Here is a 25,569-nt window from a genome sequence, read left to right on the forward strand (position 1 = left end):
TTAAAACCACTCTAAAATAATAAAACTAATACACTTACGATTATATTTAAAAGGGTTAATTACATTCAGAACCCATTTGAAAACATAAAATAACACATTCTTTCGGAAAAAATAATTGAAATTATACTTACACTCCATCTAAAAATTCTTAGTTTACATACACATGACCTCATGCCATTAGTATTTGGAAGGAAAATACCAACTTCAACAAAAAAATTACATAAATTTTAATGCTTCTGATTTAACATTTCTATATATATTTTCATTCTTATAAGGAGATAAATATAATATATATATAGTGAGGTTAATATTATTATATATTTTCCTTTATAAAGGCAAAATTTTTATATGAAAATTTAGTGAGGGGTAACATTGAACATTTATGTAATTTTTTTTTTTCTTATATCAACATATTTCATCTACACCCCAATGAAAGGAAATTAATTGCAAATGGTGAACTTTGAAGGGAGTATATATGTAATTTGAAATTTTTTGGGGAAGGTGTAATTCCGTATTCTTAGAGGATGTCCAAGTATAATTAACCCTATTTAAAATGAAACAACCAATAAATAATAGCTATGTAGCCATGATGTAAAATAAATTGGAATATTATTAGACTGATTTCATGTAGTACTTACAATTGTCTTCTAATTATTACCACTAGAGAAAATAAAATATATTTGGAAGAGAATTAAATTGGATTTTGAAAAGGCTTCAATTTTAAACTCCAGCAAAGAACTATAAGAAGAAGAAATATTTAGTTTGTACAAGTATTTTGATTGTCTTCAGTTGAGAAGAACAATTGTGTTCTCTTTTGGAGGGATTTATTTACAACAACATTGATCTGCTATTTCTTCTGTATGAACGAAATATACATGATCATACAATACAAGAATTATTTACAGAACAACAAACACTAAGTAATCTGCTAGCAAAACGCTAACTAAAGAGCAGCAGTCATGGACTTCATCGATCAAAAGGAGAAAGAAATTGAGGTTGAGAAGCTCCATTTCGGACTTGGTAATTGTCGTCCGCCCTTGAGCTTGCTGTTGAAGATTGTGGCCTGAGCTCAGACAATCTAATTCTTTCCTCTGATATTCGATTCTGAACAAGTGATAATGAAAAGAATAACTCAGTATATTTTCTTTGAAGATATGAGACAGATTCACAGCCGTCTGCTACCCACATATATACAAGTTGATAAAGAAAAAAAAACTAACTAGAAATAGATGAAGAGTTGCCGTGGAAATTACTGAGTGAAATAAAAAAAGGTGGCCGATAAATTTACCTTGAGTTTAACATCTTGAAGTTCCCTTTCAAGACAAATGACCCTATTCTTCAGCTGTTCAAGTGCTGCTTCAGCTGCAGATGGACTTATCTCGGATGTTCGTTGTGTTATTCCAGCAGCCTGTTACTCCAATTCATAAAGGGGATGAGATGAACTAGATCAATAGGAAAAGATGCCAGTTTTGCTACGACAGGAGAAGAATAGGTTTAGTGTGTCAGAGGAATAGATTGCTAACCTTCAGTACAGTAGTACACAAGCCTATTAACTTCTGAGCTAACTGCAGTCTCTCCTCTTCAGTTTCCTGTTTCAGATAATACCAGGCCATCAGGTCTGTGTGTGTGTATTGAGTGAATTGCTTTGTGCAAAGATAAGTTTCCTTGTGCACTAACCTTCAACCTCTTTTCCAACTGTTGCTCCTCATCAAAATTAATGTAGGGGTTTCTACCATTTGCTGCACGGAACTGAGCCAGCTCTTCCTTGACACGTGACAGAATAGCTTCTGTTTTCCGCAACTTAATGCTAAGGTCTTCATTTTGACACCGCAATAAGTTATTTTCTTCCTGTGCCATTGCAAGGGATTCCTTGAGTATCTGATTGCAGAAGTATAAAGTATATCCTAACGCTACAAAATACAGGAAGTTGCAAAGGGTCTAAGCATTTTTAGCAGTATCTTGCCTTAATTTTCGCATGATGATGGATGCGCTGTTGAATATTCTGTTGACCAGACAACTTCTCGACCTCAAGCTCAAGCTCCATCACCCTCTTCTTGTGCTTAGCATTCTCCATCTGAGAAATTGCAGTAGCACAACAAATGAAATAGTAAACAAGGAATTCCTTGTGGTGTACCGTAGAAGATAATGGGTTAAACCCAGGTTCTACCTTTAACATCTCACTTTCAGTTGCAAGCAATTGATCATGCTGTCGCAGTTTCTCCAATGCTACATGTGCAGCCATCATTTCAGCCTGTTTCCTTTCAATATCCTCCAGCCATCTAAAACGAGTATCAATAAAGCTTGTGTGAGTTGGGATTTAAAACGGAAGTTAGTTATCAAAATAATTTAACAGCTTATTACCCATTCCTCTCTTTAACAAACTCATTTATCTGCTGCTTCAGATTAACAATTTCCTGTTCCTGGAAGAGATATCCAGCAAGATGCATCAACGTCAGGTCATTCTTATTACAGTTGAAGCTAACTGGAAATAGATTTTACCTTTAATTCAGCTTTAACATTCTGGTGTTGAGCCTCCTCCATTATTGAGTGAAGCTGCTGATTGTCCATTAAATTCTAGCAATGACAAGGAAATTTAAAGTGAGGTGTGGCGTGCTTCAGTCACTCTCTCACACATAAATGTTTGCATACTTCTGTGCCCAGGCACATTATCCTTTTTCAGCATTTGTTGTGCAGACAAGTAAAAGTTTCATGTAAACTGATTTTGACCTGCTTGTTATTTGTCTATGCTAATTTTCTCACACCCTAGGCTTCAAAACAATTTGGTTAAAACCTGGAAAGTTGAATCTCAAACTTACGGCATAACTCTTCATATTCAGTTTTACGCCTAGCAAATCGCGAATTACGTCATGAGTCATGCTTTCGGTGGCAGCCAGTCTTGCCTTAAGCATGAATATCTGCAAGAGAAAATGAGGCATTTAGCATGAGAATATCCAGTTCATTGGTGGTTGGATATTCATTTAAGAGAGCTACCTCTTTTTGTCTACTTGAAGCCAGAGCCTCAAGTTCCTCTATTCTTTGTCTTCCAGCAGTGAGCTCTTCATCCTTCTCAGATTTAATTTGTTGAACTAAACCCAACCCAATGCATTTGAAAGGGGATCCAGAGCCTCTAGGCTTTGATGCATTTCTTTCCAATTTGTTTGATGATGAACTTGTGGCAGGAGCTTCTGATTTGACTAGTTCTACCATAGCCTCCAATGCCTTGAACTATTGTTTCAAGATTGTTAGTTAATATTTTCCTTTATTGAAGGTCAATCCGAAATTTTTATAAATACATCGTATGAGTTCTCTAAATAAAAATTAGTCCCCACCTTTTGCTTGTATTCGCTAGCCTGCGCCTCTGCATGTAAATTTAGCTCAGAGATATGAGCTTTACATTGGGATATCTGTCAGAGAAGAACAGTCAGATACATTTTTGGTAAGTTATGAGCCTAAAGAAAACTATTTGAACCAAAGGAAGAACGTCACCTCCGCATCTCTGGCTGCTATTTCCTTTTCAAGAAGTTGTAGCCGTTGAAGTGCTTCTTGGAGATTCTTCTCTTTCTCTGCTAGATATCTGGATACAAGTATTTCCAATCTTTAGAGAGGATGATTCTAGGTAGCAGTTTTCTAAGGCTGCAGCAATTAAGTGCTAAAATTGTTACCAAACCTTTTTACATCTGAATCATTGTTTTCCATGGTGTGCATTTGTTCTTTGACTCCAAGAAGCTCCAGCTCAAGTTCCTCTCTCTGCAACCGTTGCCTCTCAGCTTCTCCTTTGACAATATCAACCTTATGGCATGGAAATCATGTCAGTGCAATGTTAACAAAATATATATACAGGGATATCCAACTCTTACAAAAGGAATACCTTTTGTTCAAGTACATTTATGGTGCATTCTAGCTCTTCTATGGACCGCTCTAATAGTTTCACTTCCTCTTCCTTTTCCTCAGCATGGCCTTTTTGGAACTCAGCTATCTGGCATAAATACATATTAGAGGACAGGGTAATTAGCGTAATAGCAATTTACCAAAAATAAAATAAAAATATTAAGCCAAAATTACCTCTTGAGCTTCAGCAGCAATTGCTTCATTTTCTTCAGCAAGAGCTCTTGCCAGCTCAAGCTCTTTTGTCAAAGTAAGAACTTTGCTCTGCAGCTCATCCCTCTCAAAGGTGACAGTATCCATGTTGCTCTTCAATGATTCAGTTGTTTTACTCATTTGGGAAAGGGCTGTTTCCATTTTACAAACTTCCATCTCTAAGTTCTCAAGTTTGATCCTTGTCTCCAATAATTCCTTTTCCACTGAATTCCTTGCATCTAAGGCATCTTTAGCACCAGCTAAAAGCTCGGCATTTTTGTTAGATAGTGAATTTATTATCTCACGATCTTTCATAAGATCCAATTCAAGAACGGATATTTTTGCTATCTTTTCTTGGAGTTGATCTTCAAGTATTCGACCGTCACCAACAGCTTTGTCCAGTTGAAGTGACTTCTGTTCAAAAAAAATTTCCAATGCCCTAAAAGAAGCCAGCAGTTTTTCCATTTCATCTTTCTGATCTTTACTGTTTGATGCAGACTCCTGCAGCAAACTCAAATCAAATAATAGCCCCTTCAGAACATCATCCTTTCTTGACAACTCCATTTGAAGAGAGAGAATTTCAGAATCCATCCGCATAGCAAGATTTTCCACGTACTCAAACTGTTCCAGGAGTTGGTCTGTCCTTCCCAATTCATCAACTATCTTCTGGAATGTATCATCTACCTCAATAAATTTATCCTTAATTAGATCAACTATTTTGCAGCTCACTGCATCTAAACTTTCTGCAAAATCAAAAGTCTTCAAAATTGTCAAGTTGAAAGCATTGAGGTATTCGGACTCATTAATCTCATGAACTCTCATTTCATTTCTCAACGAAATGTTCTCTTCTTTCAAAGAATTGACTTTGCCCAATTGCCTTTGTAAATCCTGGATTCTTAAGCACAAGTCATCTTTGATAACAGATTCAGAAAGCTCATGGTTTTTAATTTCCACCCTTGCCTGGCTTACATCTTCCTCTAACATGGCAATGCAATTCTCCAACACCGAAACTTTATCTCTTAGTCTTTGATTTTCAACACCAAGTTCATGGGTACCTCTTAGTGAGGATTGAAGGTCAGCCTTTTTATCCTCCAACTCCTGAAGAAGTACACCATATTTTGCCTTAAGGTCTTTTAGATGATCCTGCAGTGTCACATTCTCCTTCTCAAGGCAGCTTATTCCTCCCAGTTCTTCATTTTTGCTTTCAAGCTCAATTTGGAGTCTATGTAATTCTGCTTCAAACAGATGGATGTCCTTATGCAACGTGTTGATTTGCTGATAAAGCTCAGAGATATGACTAGAAGAAGTTTCAAGAGCTGATTCCTTCATCTTAAAGCCTTCCATTAATTTGTCAAACTTAAATTCTTGATCAAGCAATAGCAACTCACTCAAAGCAGCATCTAAGCTCTTGAAAACTATATCCTTCTTGAAGTCTTCAAGGACTTCAAGGGTACTGATACAAGTTTTCTCCACGTCAGTTTTCAGGAGAAACGTCTGCTTTAGCTCACTTGACAAAATTAACAATTCAAAATCTTTTGCAGATAATTCTATCATGAAGTTCTCTTCCTGATGTTGAAATAGTTCATCTTTCTCCTTCAGTAATTTTTCTTGATCCAGAATAGATTCCATTGTGTGTTTGTTACTGTGATCAAGCTCCTTCATTAGCACAGCCAGTTCAGACCCCATATTATTCGACACTTGCAACATCACCTCTTCCTGAAACTGTAGGTCCTGTATCTTCTTTTCAAAAGAGGTAAGTTTAAGGGTGACCTCACCAGCTTCATCTACTTTACTTGATATGCGATCAAAACTTTTCTTGATATCTGCCAACAACTTCCCTTTGAGGACTCTGCACATTTCCAGCTCTCTCCTTGATCTAAAATTATGCTCCCGAAGTTCAGATATCATGGAATTTGACTCACACAAACCGTGGTGAAGTAGACCATTTTCTGCATTCAGTCCATTTGCAGTTTCCAAGAGAATTCCCATGTGGCAGAGATGCAACACAGACACAGCACAATCCTTGACAATAATCTCTGACCAGACCTCCTCAAGCAATGTCCTAATTGATCTTGTGGAGTCATGAAGTTGGGACTTCACACTGCGGAAATCAGCTGCTACAGACATCCATTCTTCCATCGAGGTGGTCTGGAATTCAGAAATAACGTCCTCTAGTTCTACGAGCATCCCCTTCATGGTGACAAAATCTGTGTCATACTGCTTCTCCAGTTCCCCATAATTCTGATCTTTCAGATTATTGGAGAGTTTCAAGCTTTGAACTTCTTTGGCGAGACTATTTCTCTCATTTGTCAAGTGATTTTCCTTTACTTTCAATTCATGAGCATTAAGCTTCAGTGTTTCATTAGCTATCATTAACTCATTTATCATTACGTCAGCTTCCTTCACAGTGTCTTGAACCTCCTCAAATTTCTCAAGGATACAGGAAGCTTCAATGGTTTTCTGGGCAGCAACAACTTTAGCATAATCCAGTTCAGCTTCCAGTAACTGTTAGTATGGGAATCCGACACAGTTGAAAGACACAAGGTCAATTATATGAGATATGATAAGTGGTACTATCATCAGCCAAATTGTCTCTTTGGTTTCTGTGTATATACTATTTAAGTGATGGGAGATAGCAGATATGATTAAAAAATGTGATGTGGAAAAAGTATAGAAGAGCATGGAAGCTAACAAAGAAGCTAGGTTATCGAGTGCATGGGTTATAACACTCAAAAATAAATGCAGAAAATTAAACATCCTACCTCTCTTTGCTGGAACAAGGAGGTGAAAGACTCCTGCACTATCGCTTCCATTTTCCCTATTTTACAATCCAAAGCGTTTACCTTGCGCTCAAACTCACCTTCAAAATCGTCAATAGCATTATTTAGAAGAACTGCTTGATTGGTCAAGGACCCAATGCTCCTCTGACAACATTTCTCAAACGCCAAAATCTCTTGTTTCTCCAAACGCAAGTTTCCCATCTCAGCTTGCACTTCTTGTAAGCTTTTGAGGGCATTTTCTACGTCCTTCTTTAGGAGAATAATGGCAGCATCTCCCCCATTCACACCCTTCATATTACTTTCAGACATCAAACTGTAGTCATTGATGCCTTCCTCTGTTTTGGTACCTGTCTGCAACAATATTAAACTAATAAATTAAATGTGCAATAAAATAAAAGCCCGGAGTCTCTATGGAAATATTTGGAAAAGAGACAATTTATGATCATACCCATGATTTACATTCATCATTGGAAGAAGAACAAATTGACATCTCTGGAACTTTATTCTTTAGCAAATGTTCACTCTGCTTCATATGCTCATTCATGCATAACTTCAGTGTTGACACACCAGAATTTAGCTCCTTAAGTTTTTCCCTGGTTTCTAAAATTTCATTTTCTTGATTTTCTTCAAGCTCTATCTGAAGAGCATTCCAACTTCTGTGCTCCTCCAGTAGTTGTAGCCTTAGTTTAGTGCAATATTCTTTCGATGCTTGTAGTTCCTCTTGGAGAGAATGATTCTGTTTATCTGCTTCAATAATCATCGAAGCCTGATTCTGGAGAATGGTATCTTTTTGGATAAAAATCTCTTTGAACTCTTTAAGCTGGAGATCCTTATTGCTTGAAACATCTCGGTAATTAGAGTTCAATTCTGACAATCGGTCCACAATCACCAAAGCAGCTGTTGCACAAGCTGAAGCTGTTTTAAGTTCATTCTCCCTATTCTTGATTAAGCTTTGAAGCTCTGCAATAGTGGATGTCTTATTATTTAATTCAGACGTTAAAAGGAGAATCTCTTTATCCTTTTCACAGCACTCCTGTTGGTGTGTCTCAGTCATAACCAAAGCTGCCCCTCTCAAAGACCTCAGCATGCGCTCCATATCATCCCTCCTATCTACTGCATCTTTTAAGCATTGATTCAGCTCTTCAATCAGTAATTCTTTTTCAAAAATATACTTTTTCATCCTTCCAAACTGTTCAGAAATCCAACTTCTTTTATGAGGGATTGAACTTGATATAACATCAATCTGATCAGATGCATCTTTGAGAGCTTCATTCCCACCAGATAGAATACCTTCAATTTCACTGGCAATTAGCTCCCATTCTTCCGTCAGTGTTATTAATTTGTTTTCTCTGTCTTCTAACATATCAACTAGTTTTGCGTTTTCGTCACTCCTCAAGTGCAAATTGTCCTCCATGATCTTTATTTGATTTTCTAATTGCGCCAACCTGTCTCTCGTCTCTATTTCTTTCATTTTACTATCATGGACTTCCTGGTGAAGAGCAGAAAGTTCTTCCTGCAAGCAAACAATCACCTCTGCAGTTTCTGCCTCGACTTGCTTGCGGACTTCCTCGACTTCTTCTTCATGAGTTGCTTGGAAGGCAAGGTCATTTTGATACCACTTGTTGAGTCTTTTAGCCTTTTCAAGAGATTCATGCATCTTCTTCAACTTTGCTTCCAAAGGAGAGTCCACACTCTTTGGATGTTTGTATGATGAGAGATCTCTGAACTCTTGGCCATGAGCTTGCTCCTTCAAATAAGAAATTTCAAGCTCCTTTTCTTTTAAGAGTTCTTCAAACTGAACGTTAGAGTTCCTGAGATCCTCAATCTCATGAATAGAATGAATTTGTTGAGACTCAAGAGCTTCAATAACCAACTTCACATTTTTTAGCTCTTCCTGGACCTTTTCATACTGTTTGGTCACAGAAATAACCTTTTCTTTTGACAATTGAAGCTCTCTATTTACGGATTTGGCCATTTCCTCTGTTTCACCATGGTATGACCTCTCTTCTTGTAGAATAGTTTTAAGAATGTCCAACTCCAGTTGTAAATCCAAGATTTCTTCAGCATGCTTCACCAGATATTCACATCTTGCTTCTTCCTTCTTTCTCTGGGTTGTAGACTGATTACTGAAAAAGGGAACTTCCACAATGGATTCCTGAAAGTAAGTCGTTTCATATGTTAGTTCAATAACTAAAATGCAGTTTTACAAAATTAAAAATGATTAAAGAATCCAAGCCTGCATGTATACTTTTTCTTGTTGAATAGTTATCAGAAAACCTCTGCCAGATGCTCATTATGGCTGGCAAAAATCATAAAGTTGCATGTTGATTTACAAATACCGTTTTGCCAATTAGACCATGACAACAGTTTTCTTTCTGTTTCATCTTAATTCAAAAAATATCAGCATACCGTACCTTAATGACTTCTGCACTGCTATCATGCTCTTGAGGTGCTGATGTGATGACATCTAATGATGCATGCAATGCCTCTATTTCACTGCAGAAGATTAGCATGATCACAAAACAATATCAGGAAATGAGATCATACTGAATTGAGTAAACCAAATAAGAGTGTAAAAGAATGCGAAACTTCACCCTCGTAGCTTTGCATTTTCTTCCAAATAACTGTTTAGTTTGGTCTTACTTTCTTCTAACTCCAAAAGAGTTTTCTTCAACTGCAAAAGAGGAATATATATTAAATACCAAGATCAAAGAAGGTGAAAGCATAATCTTAATTTCAGAACTACAACAATCGTACCTCCTTAAGATGCAAATCGCTTTCATTGCCGCCATGATAAGAACCCTGTGTCAAAATAGAAATAAGAACTTAATGTTTCTGAAGAAATGGTGGACCTCAATCTTAGTTATACATTTGCTGCTAAACAGTAAAGGGTCTCTTTTAAAAGTTGCATGGTACTCGCCACCTTTGTGTCAAGTTGATTAGGATGCTTTGGATTTCCATCCAGGAAGAAGATAAGCTGTCAACAGAGATCCATCAATCAAGGCTTTCAACAAATTAAGAAAAGCACTACTAGTGGAAGCTTTGAACAAATTGGGAAGCACAAGACATATGTTAAGATACCTGATTTCGCAGTTCAGATATTTCAGTCATTAACATTTCCCTCTCCCCTTCATCATATAAGTCTTGAAACCTGTAAGTCCACCAAGAAAATTTTCTGAATTGAAATCAAGGCACAGTTTAAATTGCAAAAATGTATAAAAAGTGCATAAAACATACCGTCTAACTTGCTCTAGGAGCCTGATATTTTCAAGGGCAAAGCGTGTCACTTCAGGATTTTTATCAATTCTCGCACGAAGGAGCTGAATTTCTTCCGTAAGTGCATTGTTTTCTTTGAGTAAATAAGCATCTTCCGATATCAAACCACCAACAAGTGACTCCATTCTTTGAATTTTGTCTTCTCTAAACTTTAACATCATCTTTGTACACCTTGTGTCCTCCTCTCTTTGACTAACCTGGTAAGGAATGAGGTTCTAGAATTTATCAGGCTTCTATGGAGTTAGAACATGGAATATGTTCTATATGTGTTTCTAACAAGGCCTGCTGCACCATAAAAAACAGAAGGAGGGATACCAGACGGTTCAGCTGCTCAATTTCAGCTTCTAGTTGTTGAATGGAAGTTTCTGCCATCTGTTCCCTCCTTAAGGAACCAGCAAGTGTAGTTTCCAATGACTTTAACTGTAATAAAATTGAATCACCAGCAAAAATGAGAGAGGAAAACCAAGAGTCTACATGTCACAAACCTTGATTTTGAAGAAACAGAATCATGCACATGCGAGATCACTATCTTGCAGCATCATAGAGCAAAAAACATCAATCAATGATAGCAGAAAGCAATCTGGTCACTGATAATGTAAATTGTCAATAATTAGGGGCATTCTTCGACTTACTGAGTAGTTACTCAACTTGGTACTTGTTTCCCTAGTGTATGATTTGGTGGAACAAAGGCATTTAACAAGTTATCAATTCCAGATTCATGCTAATTTCAAATCCTTAAAAAGTCCTCCTTTATGTAAATTAATCCAGAGGAGAGATTATCATCCTGTGGTAAAATGCCTGAAAGTTGAACAAATTTTCTGCAAGAACAATAACAAAATAAATGTCTTACCTGTTTACAAGACACTCTGAGAACTCCATGAGATTCTTTTCCTAGCATACTTGTCAGGTGTTCTTGTGCAGCCATCCTTCCATTACAGTCATCAGCATCTTTGTTTCTTGTGTCTATATCAATCGCTGGCCCAAACGACAATGATCGAGATACTTTTTCACGCTTGAGGGCAGATAGCTCTTCCTGTTCCAACAATCAACTAAAATTTTTCATTTCTAAATTACTTCTACTCCAATTTACGCATGTAAAAAACAATATGAAACAAGCTTGACCTTTAACAACTGTATCTGATGTTTCAATGCAGTAACATCTCCTGACGAGTCTTCGTTGATGATAGCCTGCGTCATGAAGAACAAGTGAAAAGGGGCAGGTAAATATATGGATTTATTAATTTCCCGCTTACTGGATTTCACTAAGCATAAAAAGAATCTTACATTGTTCTGAATCAATTTGGCTCGTTGAGCAAACTTTAAAGTGTTTAGCGTTTCAGCCGCAGAGCTGTAGATGATGAATTCAGATTTATAGTACACGAAACAAAAAGAGTCTTCGAGCCCCCACACATGCTTTTCCGGAATGAAATAAGGAGAAAAAGAAATTTCAGGACTGTGAAATAAAATGTACCAGATAGATGGGCTAACATTAGCTATTATCGTTGTTTTCGAGTTTCCACCCAGAGAATCCTGTATTTATTTACATGTTAACTACATAACAGAATAATAGATACACCTTATGATAATATAGAAGACGGAAATCAATAATGAACCTGAAGGAGAAATGTCAATCTTGAATCTCTGTAGGGAACATGCCTTGGTTTTCCATGCGCTACATCGACTAAGACCATTATTACATGACTGCAAAAGACAAAGCAATGTCCACTTCAAATGTCAATATAAAAGGTAGAGGAAAAAAGGATCTGGAAAGCTTGCACTAAATGATGCAGAATTTTGGCAATAACTGACAGCAATATTAGTACCCTAGTGTCGACAATGATTTATTAATATTTGCAGCTTCTTTCAGACGTTCACCCTCAGCACCAGAAGACTTTTGCCTGTTGAGGATGGCAACAGCAAAAATTATGTAATTTAGAAAGAAACTTGCATTGTTATCTGAACTAATTTAATATTACTTTCTACCTCTCAGAACCAGCAAGGTCAACAAGGTTCAGCCTGGAAAAACGGAAATTAGTGGCAGAATCCTTTTCCCACCTACTTTCAATCACACATGTAAAAACACTGTGCGAACGACTGCTTTCTCTGTTCATATTTGTCGCAGCAACCTTCCTATTTGAAGAACCCTAAAGCATGAAACCAAAAATTAATGCACAGTGAACGTGTTTCATAAGCACACATGAGGATGCACAGAGCAGCAATTATTATGTGAATCATAGTAAATCAGAAGAAAACCTAAACAACAGTCACCTGAGTCAAGAGCTGAAGAATGTCTCCCACAGTGTGGACCTCAAATTCAGATAGATTTTCAACGTAAACACCCTTCTTCATATCCTCACGTAACTTACAGATGGAGATGATTAACACGAGAAGTAAGAACAATTATATTCATTAGATAATCAAGAGAGCAAATTCACCTATTAGAAACTGGAAGTACCATTAAATTTGTGGATGAAGGATCAAGAAGATCAGTAATTTGCTCGTTATATATCTCAAGAAAGGAGCATTTGCAGTTGTACTTTAAGTGCTCATCTCTTCGGCTTTCCTCTTCCTAAAAGGAAATGTGCTATATTAATTGCTTGTATCAGAAAGTGACTTCACAAAATTGATGAAAATAGAGTCAAAGTTACCGCTCTTATCCTTGCAAACAAGAATTCAAATATGCGAGGGGTCATTCCACGGTTTGGACTGGGCTTGACTTCTAGTTCTTCAATCTCACCGAGCATTGTATAAGTCTTCCCACTACCCGTCTATATTATAACATCAAAGTTTGTAAAATTCAACATTGAAGAAAAAATAAGCAATATTTGATGCCGTTCAACTAGAACTGGAGATCCATAATAATGGTTAACAGAATTGAGATACCAAGGGCTTGAAAAAATAAAGTTAGTGGGGGAAGCAAAATGGACGAATGTTAGTCTCACTTTAAGATGCAAAAACAAGCATTTGTTAGATCTAATATGATTTCAGATGCAAAAACAGAACAAAACCAGTATGTGCCAGTCAGTACCCAACTTATCTAAATCGCAGATGTTGTTGTCTTCATGCAGACTATACTGAAAGCAGGCAAAAGTTAAATGAATCTTTCTGCTATAGGTTATTACAGAGCAGTATGCTGTTACAGACATTTCTCTATGGCAAAACACCCCAAAGGATTTATTTAAGAAAAGAAAACATTGTTTTGGCCTAGGTCTAATGTTCAGAGAGTCATATACAAAAGCAAAATTACATCGAAATAGTTAATATAAACTTCATCCTTAGAATATTAACAATAGTAAGAGAAATATGTTTGTCCAGATACTAACACACAGAACGTCTAATCCAACAGAAAAAGTATACACGTTTCTATCTATGCATCACCTGCCCATATGCAAACATGCAGCTATTGTATCCAGATAAGCAATTCTCCACCATGGGCAAGCCAACCATCCGAAAAAGTGTCTCCTGCAAATGGAGTAGCATTAGTCATCCTCTCTAATACAATTCACTTGCAAATCAAAAGCTTGTACAGAGTACAGACCTGGTCAATAGCTTCACATGCTACATGATCAAACATAAATCGGGTCTCAGGTTGCCCAATCCAGGTGATGCTTTGTGCACTCTCCTGCTTCAAACACCTATTGTAACCAAAACTACTTTTCTCCATGTTATTCAGTGGCCGTATGCGAATCAGGACCTGAAACATTAAAATTAGACAATTAGACAACAGTAGCCTGAAATTGAACTTTTCTCAGTAAACTAACATGCTGTTCAACTGTGCACACAGGAGTAAAAGAAAAGTAGCTTACTTGCACGTTGTGTTCCATCCAAAATGATGGATCTTCCTTGAGTTCAAAATAAGGAACCTCGACAGTATTAACAACAGTGGATAGATTACAAGAACTCGGGATCCCTTTAGACAATGCAGCATAATTGCCCATGCGAGCACCCACATTGAGAGCCCTAGAACCACTGGTCAAAGAGAAACTCGGATTTGGAGGCTTGTTTACGCTCTTAGTTGGCGTGCTTTGCGTGGAATTACACTCAGAATAACTCAAATTAGTCCTGCCGGCAGCTCTAGTGGAACCTGGAGTATTAATATTTGACACTAATCTTCCATCCTCCTTCGACTCAGCAGCGCTATTAGTTGACGGATGCTCACTCTTCTGGGCCCAATTGAACCGGCTTCTCAACGTTGCCCCTTGCTTTTCTGGAGTTCGAAAGGGCATTGATGTATCTGAATGTTTGGGCTTTGGTTTAGTCGGAGTTCTATCAATTTTGCTGGCCTTAAAGCTACTTACATCCTGATCTGAGACACTTTTGGGGATTCGAGAGGGCTCTTGAATTGCATTCAGTGGGGGCCTTGAGGGGTCTGTGCTCATCTGAGGGTTCAAAGAATCCCTGGGGTTTACAGGCACATTCTCAACTTCCTCTGTATTAGTGTTCTTACCCGAATTTCGCCGCAAGAATTTGAAGTCCCTCAACATTCTGCCACACCCCACCAAAAAGAAAAAAAAGCAAGTTTATTCAAAAACACAGTGCAAAATCGAGAATTTGTTTCTTGGTGAAACGGGAAATTCTGCAACAGCCCCGAGAAGGAAAGAAAACAACTTATTTCAAATATGAATGCAGAATGAATATTTCTTGAAGGGAAAGGGAAAATTTAGCAATGAAGCCAACCAACCTGACAGAGGAAGTGAGGAAAAGAATCCCGGCTCCACGAAATCTTGAAATTGTTTTCTACCGATGCAGAAAGGAGACAATGCTTGCCTTCAGCTGGGTTTCCGTTGGCTTTCAGCGAAAATATTGAATCAAAATCATCTATTCTGATTTATTCTTCTCTCTATACTGAAAGCTTGAACCAAAATCATCTGTTCTAATTTCTTCTTCTCTCCATATTTCAAAAAAAATTCGTGACTTGTTCAATAGTACACTAGAAGAGCCCCCTCCTCCCTCTCTCTCTCTCTCTCTCTCTCTCTCTCTCTCTCTATCTCTCTGGCGGTGAATGACTGTTAACAGTTTCAAGATTTGTTGACTTAAAGAAGAGGGGTAGAGATGAAGGGCTGAGATGAGATGTGCAATTTGAAATTGTTGATAATCGCGCTAGGTGGTTTTGAATTTCGTAGGGGTATTTCTGGGAGAAATGGGGAAAAAGCGCAATAATGCAATGGGTTTAAAGTTCAAACGGCTATAAAATTTGAATTTTGTTGAGCTGTGGACCTTTCATGTAGGCGGGCCCATGCCCTCATACAATTTTCACAAAATTTATGCTACACTTACCATTTCCTTTTCCTTTTTAAATTCTTTTTTAAAATAAATTAATTTATGAAATTACAAACTACTCTCATTAACTTTTTAATAATGTTATCAGTTCGATCCAACATTTAATTCAACTGAAACTTTTACTTTTACGAGTACCCTCCAAAGAAAAGTTTAAATTTCAAATTTAAACTTTTTGAAATTAAATAATTTATGGATTATTGCAGCACGCTCGATATGTGTACATAAAGTAGTATGAATAATTCAATCTACATAAACAAATTAACTGTAAACGTATATGAATAAAATATTATGAATTATAACTAATTGAACGAGGAGATGATTATATGCAAAGAGTGTTCGAGCGGATTTGATATAGTTACTTTAAGACCTTAAAACGTATAAATATTGATACGTGCTTTATAACTTAAATAATTTATATGCTACCTAACTACTTATGGATGTCAAATATAAAAGTGTAAGGTTGCAATTCATATAGCTTCTTAAGTTTTTATTCCTTTATCCTAATTTATTTTACATCTCATTTCACAAAAATCATTTTTTTTGTATCAAATATTCCTAAAAACTATTAAATTGTATCAATTTGACATCGATTTTTGCAAAATGATAAAAGTATTCGTAAATAAATCTTTGAAAAAATGCAATTGTAGTCCCTCAACTTATGGAGTGGCATGTTTATATGCGAATTAATTTTTGTAATTTAATAATGTAACTTTATATTTTTGATAATTTTAATTTTTTTTCGACCAATTCAATCGAAAAATTAGATATCCCAAGAAAAATATATCCAACTCAGTCAGCTATATGCCGCAGGTGACACTAGAATCAAATTAAATATGTTTGGTTGTGGATAATAAAATAAAATAAATATAAAAAATTCAGTTAACCAATATCTCCAATAATAAGAAGTAGATTTAATTAATTCACATATAGTTTTAATCTTTATTTTCCTCATAAAACTTCAATTTATGTGGACTTAGATGGTGTTGGAAAAGTATTTTGCAACTATTTTTCTAAAAAAAAAATTTACAAATTAAAAAATAAGACGTTAAAAGTTTATAAACCCCTTTAAAATAAATAATTGGCTACTAGTCACAAATTTCTTCAATTTTAAACATATTAGTTACAAAAATGGTACTATAAATATTGCATCTGATCTATAATTTTATTTTATTTAAATATTTTAAATTTTAGCCTTTTAAAATATTTTATATTTAAAAATAATAATAATAAATGTATGAATTAATAAAATATTTGGAAGAAATGCACAGTTGTGGGCAATGTCAGATGGCATACCAAGGACAAGAACAAGGAGTGGCTTTGGTGTTTCTTATGTTGGCGGCCGGAGCATCTTTGGTGGATCTTTCTTTGATTTTTTTGCTTGGAATTTTATACCAATTCCATAATCCCCTAAAATTTCCATTTATATGTTTAATAGCTCCTTTTTTAATTTACAAAATTGAAATGATTTTGGTTATAAAAAAAAACCAAATAATATGAATCATTACACCTACACACCCTAACCTACTGTATGTCTATACAAATTATCTATACATGCACATATTAAAATCGTCAATATTATTTACACAAATCACCATTGCTTTAGAAAAAAAAATATATCTAAACTCCTTAGAAACGTCAGTAATAATACACGAACTACTCATTCTTTTTTGCTTCTAGTAATAATTTCTATGATTACGCAAAAGATATGAATGGTTTTAAATAAATAGACTATAGATAAAAAATTCCGAACGTAATTACTCCTCAAAATAATTAAAAATAAGAAATTTTGGTAATACTAAAGATTAAGCAAACGTTAAGAATGGTGGTGGATTCTAACACAAATGAGATGTACTAAAATTGGTATAAATTATGAAATCACAATCATTTACTTATTAGTAGATTCTAAGTCTAAGGCATATAAACAATAACCCATTTGAATATAGAAACTCATCTTTGCTTCCCACTTACAACACCACAAGGACGATGATTTTCTGTACGGACAATTATTATTTGTAATAATAAAGAAAAAGGGGATTACGCTTTTTTCCTAGTCATTAAGCGCTTTTACCTATACTTTAACGCCACTATTACTTTAAACCCCATATAATATACCAACTGGAACGAACATATGGATAAGGCTCTCATCCACCTTAATCATTAATCACAAGAATAACATAAAGTCGCATTCAAGAATTTGAAAGATAGTCAATTTTTCCAAATAAAAATAACACCCACAAGGCCTTTTTGTTATCTTCAACTACCAATAATGTGGGTATTTGGATATTGTATCTGTCCCTTGGGAGTTCAAAAAGGCAATGTATATATTAATTCGTTTAGCTTTTTCCTATGTTGGTGGCAATAATTCGGACAACTATATATGTAGGTAGTCATAAATGCATCATGTGTATGAAGGAAGGACAGTGGAAAGTAGAATTGAAAGAGCATACATATATATGTTTGAAATGATGGTGATTCAGAGGTTGGAAATATGCTTAGGACTGCTGAAGATGGCCATAGAGTTTGTGATTGTGTTTGTTGAAGCAGTTGGCTCTGTTATTACACAGACAAATTCTGCATTTTCGGCTAGCCCGAATCATGCAGTTCCAGTTCCATATATCGGTATTCTTCCTTGAATTCCATCGTTCGATCCGGTTTTGTCTGAAAAAGGGAGAGTACTTCATGTACAGTTGGCGTGAGGTGTATAGTAGTTATTTTTTGTCTTTAATTTCAAGAATCAAGTTTTCTGTTCAAGTACATGAAGTCTTGTTAGTGAAGAGCTTTTTGCTTATGAATACAGCGTTTCCTTTCTCATCTGTTGCCGGCTCTTTCAGATTCATATATACAGTATACTTATGTAGTTCTGTTGATGATAACTAACTGAAGTTTTTAAGAAACTTTGTGTATTAAGCTGTTGTATGAGGAAGAAAACAGCAACAGATTTTCATGGGACTTGAGGGGTGAGGTTTCTTGGATTTCTGTAAAATGTTGCTGTCTAAAACAAGCATTAAAAGATGCTGATGTGTTTCTTCGTTTAATCGGTGAAGGCTTCTTAGATCCGGCGTACAAACCATAGATTTTCCAATGATTTTTATTTGTTAATGAATCATTAGATACTGCAACTTCAGGAGATATGCATGGGTTAATTATTGGCTGCAAGTTGTAAGAAGTCGGACATGCCGTTGTAATAAAAAAATAATGCCGATACTTTGTATTCTCACACTGATGCAATAAAACAAAGGCTGAAAGAGTAGAATTTGCTATGGCGTTATTGCTATTTGACACCAACCAAGACTCCTTCAAGAGTAATTCTGAGCAATGAGGAGCAGGACATCAAACAGCTCAGTAGGCCTAGACATCATAACCATATGATCAGATCCTTCGATCTCTACAACTTCATCTGGGGGGTTTTGTCTGATCATCCACTGCTGCAGCTTTTTTCTTGCAACCTTATCTTCATCAGTCATGATGTAAACCCGGCTAACCGACGCATACTTTTTACTCGACAACACTAGTTCTCTCGACATATCTTCTTCAGTGTACAAATACACTGGTCTAACCAACATAGTCGCCAATGACCAATCCTGTAGAAGCAAAACGAGTCAGCTTCCTCGTACTTGTAATTCTCTTGCATGTATGTCTTAAAAGCTACGCAATAATGAGTTAATCCCACCTGATAGATGTTCTTAGTGCTAGTAAGTTCCACATCATTGTTTTCGGCTTTACCTGAATTGGGCTCAGCTGATACATGTTCACAGACAGGTACTTGGGCCCTAACATTAAAGTGGTTGGAGGTTTGTCGTCTCCATTATCGTATGAATATCGGCTATCCATAAGAGAACCTTGTTGACTCCTGAGAAACTGTGAGACAGATCCTAAGTTAATTCCCCCCCAAAAAAAGGGAATTTGGAAATTCAAAATACAGAACTACCAACCAATTAGGCATATATACCTCCTGGTTGAGGGTGGAGACGTTGAGAGATGCACCCGGCATCAGGGCTGTGACAAAAACGCTGACAGAAATTTTATCCGAGAACCTCTCCATGGCTCGAGAAACAGCCAACCCACCAGAGCTATGAGCTACGAGAATCACCTTCTCTCGTGTGGGAATAGAATCCATGAAGTCCATCAGTGGCCTAAAGTAATTAGATATGGTTGGAACATCAAGGACGTGCTGTAGATTGATCCCTGAGGCAGGCATATCAAGGGCTGCAACGTCATGACCGGATGATGTTAGCAGAGCCACTAGCTTGTACCAGCACCAAGCTCCGTGTCCTGATCCATGAATCAGCACAAAACGCTTTGCGTTCGTGTCTTGGAAGAGAACTATCATCATGAGAAACATAAACATCCAACACTTTCTCTGATAATCCATTATAATTCTCGTTGCAAGATAGTCAAAGTTCAATTTGTATCAACCGAAAATTTGCGATTGTGCTAACATCTTTAATCTTGACTTTTTAGTTGAAGTAAGACAGAGAGTGATGACAAATGTCAGACATCCATACAGGGCGAGCCCATGTTTGTTGGATTGCTTCATACAATGAATAAAGAAATGTCACTTTGTTCAAGTTGATGCATATATTTTCGTATTATAATCAGCTCCTGTCTACTCTTCTGCAAACCAATACCAAGTGATGCCGGTAAACTCCACCAGTTTCCATAAAATACCCACAGTTAGATGAGAAATACCATGAAAGGATAATGGATCTGTGTCTTCCTGACCGACCTAGACCTCAATGGCAAGATGCATGGTGTGATCCGAGAAGTACCTAAACCTCAATGGCGAGATGCATGGTGTGATCCGAGAAGGCTCAATGAGTACGATACCATTAAACAAAACCTATAAATAGCCTATGTGCTTTTATTTTACCCTTACTTGACTTTTACATTTTATCCAACCTATAGACCTATTACTAATTTCGCCACTGGAGTGTTTTTATTGAGGGAGACCCCAACACGTCCGACGTATGTGTGGATTTCAAAGTCGTTCCGTACAACCCAGACAAACTATACATGAGTAGACCTCCCAACCTCGATCACAATGCCTAAGTTTGTAATAATTTTTTCTTACATTTTGGTTCATCCCATAGGACTAGGCTGGGGTATCACCAAATTTAGGTGAAACATGAGACAGCTTACTGCTAAAAGTAGCAGGACAGAACACGAAACATGTGGGAAGAAAAAAGAACCAGTAAGAAACCAAACACAAGAAAACACATAGATACATTCTCAACTAAAGCTTCTTCTTGTTCCAATCATGAAATCTTTCTGAAGAGCTTAGACAAAAGCTTGACAACCGAAGAAAGCCAGAGCTGTTACTTATTATTTACGCATACTGATAACAATCACTGATTCAGACAAGTCTTCTAAAGCTTGAAGTGATGTACTTGAATGTTTTCAGTGGTAAGTTTCTTGAAATTGCTAAGCTTTCGGGTTGCATAAAACTTTCCCCAGCTATATCCTTTGTACTTTGCAGGAGTTTGCTCATCGACCAACTCCGCCAGGGGCTCCACCCACACGGAATGGGAAGGATTGATGAAGAATGGAATTGAAAATCTTTCCTTCTGAGAATTGACAGTCACCCTGTGCTCCACACTCTCATACGTATCATTGCTCCAAACCTGTAAAAACACTTTTTCAATCATCTTCAATATGTAACTAAACTGGACGCAAACCTGGAGTACGTGAAATCTTGTTAGTATGTTCAAAGTCCAAGAACTGTACCTGGATTAGGTCACCGACGTTGACAATGTAAGCATCAGGAGTAGGTTTGACAAAGATCCACTCTCCATCTGATTTCCTCTTCACTTCAAGCCCTCCAACATCATCTTGAGCCAAGATTGTCATTGCACCAGCGTCCTTGTGTCTCCCAAGACCAAGGGCTAGTTGAGGAGCAGGGCAAGGGGGATAGTAGTTTAGCCGCATGAAGCTCGTCTGGTTCTTAAAGAAGCCATGTAACCGGTCTTTTGGCAGTCCTAAGCTCAAGGCTATGAGTGCCAGTAACTTGTAAGTCAGTTTTTGCATTTCTGCAGCGTAATCTTCGCATACCTCCCTGCAATGGGCAATTATATTCAATCATAGAGATGAATTTTTTTAAGGATGTCATGTAAAACAGAGAAAGGGAACTATTATAAGGTTCTTTATGAAGATTTTAGTCGAGAAAATCGTAATTAATCATTGCAGATAAAACATACTGCATAAGAAATTGCATACAGGAATCTAGGAGTAGCTAGTATAGCAGAAAATTGTATATGATCATACAAGATATCTTGATTGCACAAGCAAAAAGACATGAATTGTAATTATTTAAAATTATCACAGTTTGTGCAGGTTCCACAGCTTAATGTTTCAATCTTTCAGTTCAGTTTAGTTCGCACTTGCCTTAACTCAGGAGGGTACTCAGGCCACTGATTAGTCAACTCTTTCAGCTCCTTGTCATCAGGCTCATCCGAAGCATATATAACGGTCGGATTCTCTATTGTACAATCGAAAACCTCCTTCCAGTCCCTGACGCTCTTAGTAATCTCAAAGTCAGAATAACCGAAAAGGTTGATCTCATTTCGGCTCACCTTCTTCTTCTCCTCCTTCGGCAGAGCAAAGAATTCCTTGGAGGCTAGTTCAATTCTTTCACGAACGTGTGAAGGCACTCCATGGTTGATCACCTGGAAAAATCCCCAGTTCTTGCATGCATCACCAATTTGAGCCACTAGACGTGCCAGGGCGTCTGCATCAGATTCTGGGGAGTTCACCGGGGAAAGATCGATTAACGGGATGCCTTCAGCTTCAGTGACATCGGGTTTAGGCCGGTGTTCAGGGGCTTGTATGAAATCAGGATGCACTGCTTCCATGGCTGAATTGTTTGGAGTTTGGTTCAAATAAAAGCAATGTGGAAGTGATTCGTTTATAAGGTTTCAGGCCTTTGTAGGTGAAGTTTTGGACAAGTAACTAAGGAGTGCAAGTTTTTGAATTGTAATATCTAACATCTATTATTGACAATTTAATACATTTATTATCATTTCCTTGCTGCTATTACTTTCTTCATTTTAGTTTTAAACTCCCAACAAATACAAGATTGTCAAGAAATTAGGAAAATGAAAGAGTTTAAGACAAAAGTCACTGTAATAAATATGTGTAATTAGACACTCACAAGGTTGAAAAGATTCTAGATAATAGAGAAGATGAGAGAAAATACAGAAACCATGGTTAATGTGTGAGTATAAATCACATCTACCATTCAATAATGGTGAGTGTGGTGGTAGTAGTGGTGGTTAGTAGTGGTTGTGTCTTTTTCTCTCCTCATTCAGCTTTCTTGGGCTACTATTATTGAATTGACAATTTATCCAATTGCCAAATGACAAATTATCCACGTCTTTTAGTCGGACCTACTTAGTACTAGTCGTGCAAATCTCCAAATTGATTTTACGGTAGAACTTACACTAAATATGGTACTAAGATGTCCTTAATAAATGGCCGTATTTGAATTAAAAAGTCAAGGTTTAAAACTTAATTCAAATTAAGGGTTCAGATATAATATGGAATGTTTGATATGCATTCTTTTTTGTTAAATATTAATAACATATATATATATATATATAAATTAAATTTTATGATCTTCTAATTCCCCAATCCCCCACCGGCGGCCGGCAACCCTCCCTCAGTGCCTTCCCGCCGCTAACCCTCCTCCCAGCGCCCGTCTGCCGCAACCCCTCTTCCCCATCCCACCGCCGCCGTATCCCATATCGCTCATGTTAAACTTTTGTATGCCAAATATTTAAGTAGACACGGCAAGTTATAATATATCTAAAGTAATTATTTATTCATAATACATGCACAGTCAAGAGAGCCAAATCCATCAGTCTGTAAGCATAATCATTGAGAATGTGAACACTTAGGCCCAAAAGGGCAACCTTCAGTAGTTCTTGAAGTGATGTATTTGAATGTTCTCCACATCAAGCTTCTTGTAGTTACTGCGTTTTCGGGTGGAGAAGAACTTTCCCCAGTTGTAAGGATTGTAGTTGGCAGGATTCTGCTTGTTCACCAGCTCCTCCAGCGGTTCTACCATAGTATAATGTGCAGGGTTGAGGAAGAAGGGAATCGAAAATCTCTCTCTCTCTGAATTCACTTTCACTCTGTGTTCCACACTCTCGTACTTATCGTTGCTCCAAACCTGTATTAGTGATTCATTTCTGTAAGTATTTCTACCAAGAAATTTGTCAAAATTCTAAGAACGCAGGGTGTTTCTTGTTCAAGGACCCAATTTTTGCATATCAAGTATAGTATTTTCCAACATAAACATTGTCAGGAATGATGATTTCAGAGGCCATATACAAACATATGAAGGGTTACCTGTATAATGTCACCAACATTGATTATATAGGCATCAGGAGTAGGTTTCACAAGAATCCATTCGCCATCAGTTTTCCTCTTCACCTCCAGCCCCCCTACATCGTCTTGAGCAAGAATTGTTAACGCCCCGCCGTCCTTGTGTCGACCTACGCCAAGAGCTAGATCAGGGATCGGGCATGGCGCATAGTAATTCAGCCGAATGAAGGTGGTTTGATCCTTGAAAAACCCATTGAATCGATCTCTCGCCAAGCCTAGGCTCAGGGCTATGAGTTCCAGCAACTTGTGTCCCAATTTTTGCATTTCTGCACCGTATTCTTCACACACTTCCCTGTATTAATTATTTCATATACATGTTATGTATTATAACGTGCCTAATTATGCTGGATAATCTTTGCAGGAGAAATTCATATCTGAATCACATGAAATTTAACTTATTTTTCAGTTTGATTATTACATTCAGCTTTACACAGGCTTCACTTCTATGTCCGATTCCTAACAAGTCAAGCCTTGCTTCTTTTTCAGTAGAAAGCACTGAAAAATCGAGCTGAATAAGTTTTTCCTGTCTGATTCATTTTGAATCAGTAAACTCACCTCATTTCTGAAGGATTCTCAGGCCACTGATTGATCACTTCTTTCAGCTCCCTGTCATCAGGCTCATGCGAAGCCGGCATCACCATCGGCTCCCCCACCGTGAAATCAAACACTTCCTTCCAGTCCCTGACATTCTTAGTGTGCTCAGTGTCGTAATACCCCGACGGGTTCACCTCATCCCTGGAAACCTTCTTCTTCTCCTCTTTCGGCAGAGCAAAAAATTTCCTGGAAACCAGGTCAATTTTCTCCCGAACATGCAACGGCACCCCGTGGTTGATCACCTGGAAAAATCCCCATTTCTCGCACGCATCACCAATTTCGGCGGCGAGAGCTGACAGGGAACCCGGATCGGGGTCCGGGGAGTTGGCGGGGGAGAGATCGATTAACGGGATGCCTTGGGCCTCGACGCTGTGGGGTTTAGGCCTGTGTTCGAGCGCTTGGATGAATGCAGGGTCGACTTCTCCCATGGCTGGACAGTTTGCGGGGGTAAGATTGAAATGGATGAGACAAGGAGCAGATGTACTACCTTATGCATGGTGACAACGCAGAGGAAATCTGGCGCTTAGGTAATAATGTAATGATTTGGAAATTAGTGGCACATACATTGAACCTGGACAAAAAATGTACATTCCCCAATTATTGTGTTGTGGAGTAACTTTGTTTAAGCTTTATTTTATTTTAATTTACTTTATTTTTGTTGGAGCGGTTAATTTATTTATGTAATTTTTAAAAATAAATTTGTAATTTTATAGTATTTTACTTAAGCTTAGTTGTGTATAATTGAGAGGTTGTCGTCCTATTACCTATACTATATATAATTGAAAAATATTTTATTAATAATTCTAATTAATTGGTATGTTATTTTTTATTTAAATTAAATAATAATTTTTAACTTCCTCACTTACCATAATTTTTTATAACTATCTTTTGATAGTTCTTTTTTATTTATTGTTGTCTTCTATATATATATATATATATTATCTTTATATATTTTAGGTAATTTTTTTTAACTCTAACAAAAGTAAAAAATATTTTTACTTTAAATATTTTATAAAAATTATACACATACATATAAAATGTGTTATATATACTAATTTTTATTATTACTCACGTAAGAATCATGTCTCGTGATGTATTGTTGTTCATAGCTGATTTTAGAATGATCATGGCTTTTGCATATTTTTTATTGAATTTATTTTTAAATTCAAGCTCGATCTAT

The 25,569-nt window shown here is 36.8% G+C and overlaps 4 protein-coding genes across 7 annotated transcripts; all 4 read right to left on the reverse strand.

Moving 5' to 3' along the window:
• Positions 1-696: 696 nt before the first annotated feature.
• POK2 (phragmoplast orienting kinesin 2) lies at positions 697-15,170 on the reverse strand. Of its 2 annotated transcripts, none has more exons than XM_011090004.3 (38): positions 14,815-15,170; positions 13,940-14,618; positions 13,672-13,827; positions 13,512-13,595; positions 12,782-12,901; positions 12,589-12,702; positions 12,402-12,494; positions 12,117-12,277; positions 11,957-12,031; positions 11,747-11,834; positions 11,605-11,663; positions 11,418-11,481; positions 11,256-11,321; positions 10,984-11,166; positions 10,449-10,553; positions 10,095-10,330; positions 9,939-10,008; positions 9,781-9,834; positions 9,615-9,659; positions 9,452-9,531; positions 9,272-9,353; positions 7,306-9,012; positions 6,840-7,208; positions 4,063-6,582; positions 3,869-3,976; positions 3,668-3,789; positions 3,487-3,574; positions 3,330-3,404; positions 2,992-3,225; positions 2,817-2,915; positions 2,500-2,574; positions 2,362-2,420; positions 2,168-2,279; positions 1,964-2,074; positions 1,678-1,848; positions 1,524-1,589; positions 1,289-1,408; positions 697-1,104 (listed from the first exon to the last, which is right to left on the reverse strand). In XM_011090004.3, exons 2-38 carry the CDS (start codon positions 14,615-14,617, stop codon positions 967-969), a joined length of 8,787 nt encoding a protein of 2,928 aa, XP_011088306.1. In that variant the 5' UTR covers position 14,618; positions 14,815-15,170; the 3' UTR covers positions 697-966. The 2 variants fall into 2 exon arrangements, with proteins under 2 accessions (XP_011088306.1, XP_088739536.1); XM_088883410.1 differs by having other exon boundaries at positions 9,778-9,834.
• A 2,786-nt stretch (positions 15,171-17,956) lies between these two features.
• On the reverse strand, positions 17,957-20,450 carry LOC105169900 (methyl jasmonate esterase 1). 2 transcript variants are annotated; one of them, XM_011090453.3, is made up of 3 exons: positions 19,363-20,450; positions 19,137-19,271; positions 17,957-18,994 (listed from the first exon to the last, which is right to left on the reverse strand). In XM_011090453.3, exons 1-3 carry the CDS (start codon positions 19,783-19,785, stop codon positions 18,710-18,712), a joined length of 843 nt encoding a protein of 280 aa, XP_011088755.1. In that variant the 5' UTR covers positions 19,786-20,450; the 3' UTR covers positions 17,957-18,709. The 2 variants fall into 2 exon arrangements, with proteins under 2 accessions (XP_011088755.1, XP_020551516.1); XM_020695857.2 differs by having other exon boundaries at positions 18,860-18,994; positions 19,084-19,271.
• Positions 20,451-20,585: 135 nt separating this feature from the next.
• Positions 20,586-22,500, reverse strand: LOC105169580 (jasmonate-induced oxygenase 2). 2 transcript variants are annotated; one of them, XM_088883747.1, is made up of 3 exons: positions 21,791-22,500; positions 21,138-21,461; positions 20,586-21,034 (listed from the first exon to the last, which is right to left on the reverse strand). In XM_088883747.1, the coding sequence occupies exons 1-3, from the start codon at positions 22,259-22,261 to the stop codon at positions 20,780-20,782; spliced, it is 1,050 nt and encodes a 349-aa protein (XP_088739873.1). In that variant the 5' UTR covers positions 22,262-22,500; the 3' UTR covers positions 20,586-20,779. The 2 variants fall into 2 exon arrangements, with proteins under 2 accessions (XP_088739873.1, XP_011088307.1); XM_011090005.3 differs by having other exon boundaries at positions 21,138-21,465; positions 21,795-22,487.
• Positions 22,501-23,202: 702 nt separating this feature from the next.
• On the reverse strand, positions 23,203-24,898 carry LOC105169581 (protein LATERAL BRANCHING OXIDOREDUCTASE 1). Its single transcript, XM_011090006.3, has 3 exons — positions 24,351-24,898; positions 23,760-24,087; positions 23,203-23,580 (listed from the first exon to the last, which is right to left on the reverse strand). Exons 1-3 carry the CDS (start codon positions 24,815-24,817, stop codon positions 23,323-23,325), a joined length of 1,053 nt encoding a protein of 350 aa, XP_011088308.1. The 5' UTR covers positions 24,818-24,898; the 3' UTR covers positions 23,203-23,322.
• Positions 24,899-25,569: the final 671 nt, after the last annotated feature.

This window comes from Sesamum indicum, linkage group LG8 (genome assembly GCF_026168435.1).
Source record: "Sesamum indicum cultivar Baizhima isolate 11 linkage group LG8, ASM2616843v1, whole genome shotgun sequence".
Lineage (NCBI taxonomy): Eukaryota > Viridiplantae > Streptophyta > Magnoliopsida > Lamiales > Pedaliaceae > Sesamum > Sesamum indicum.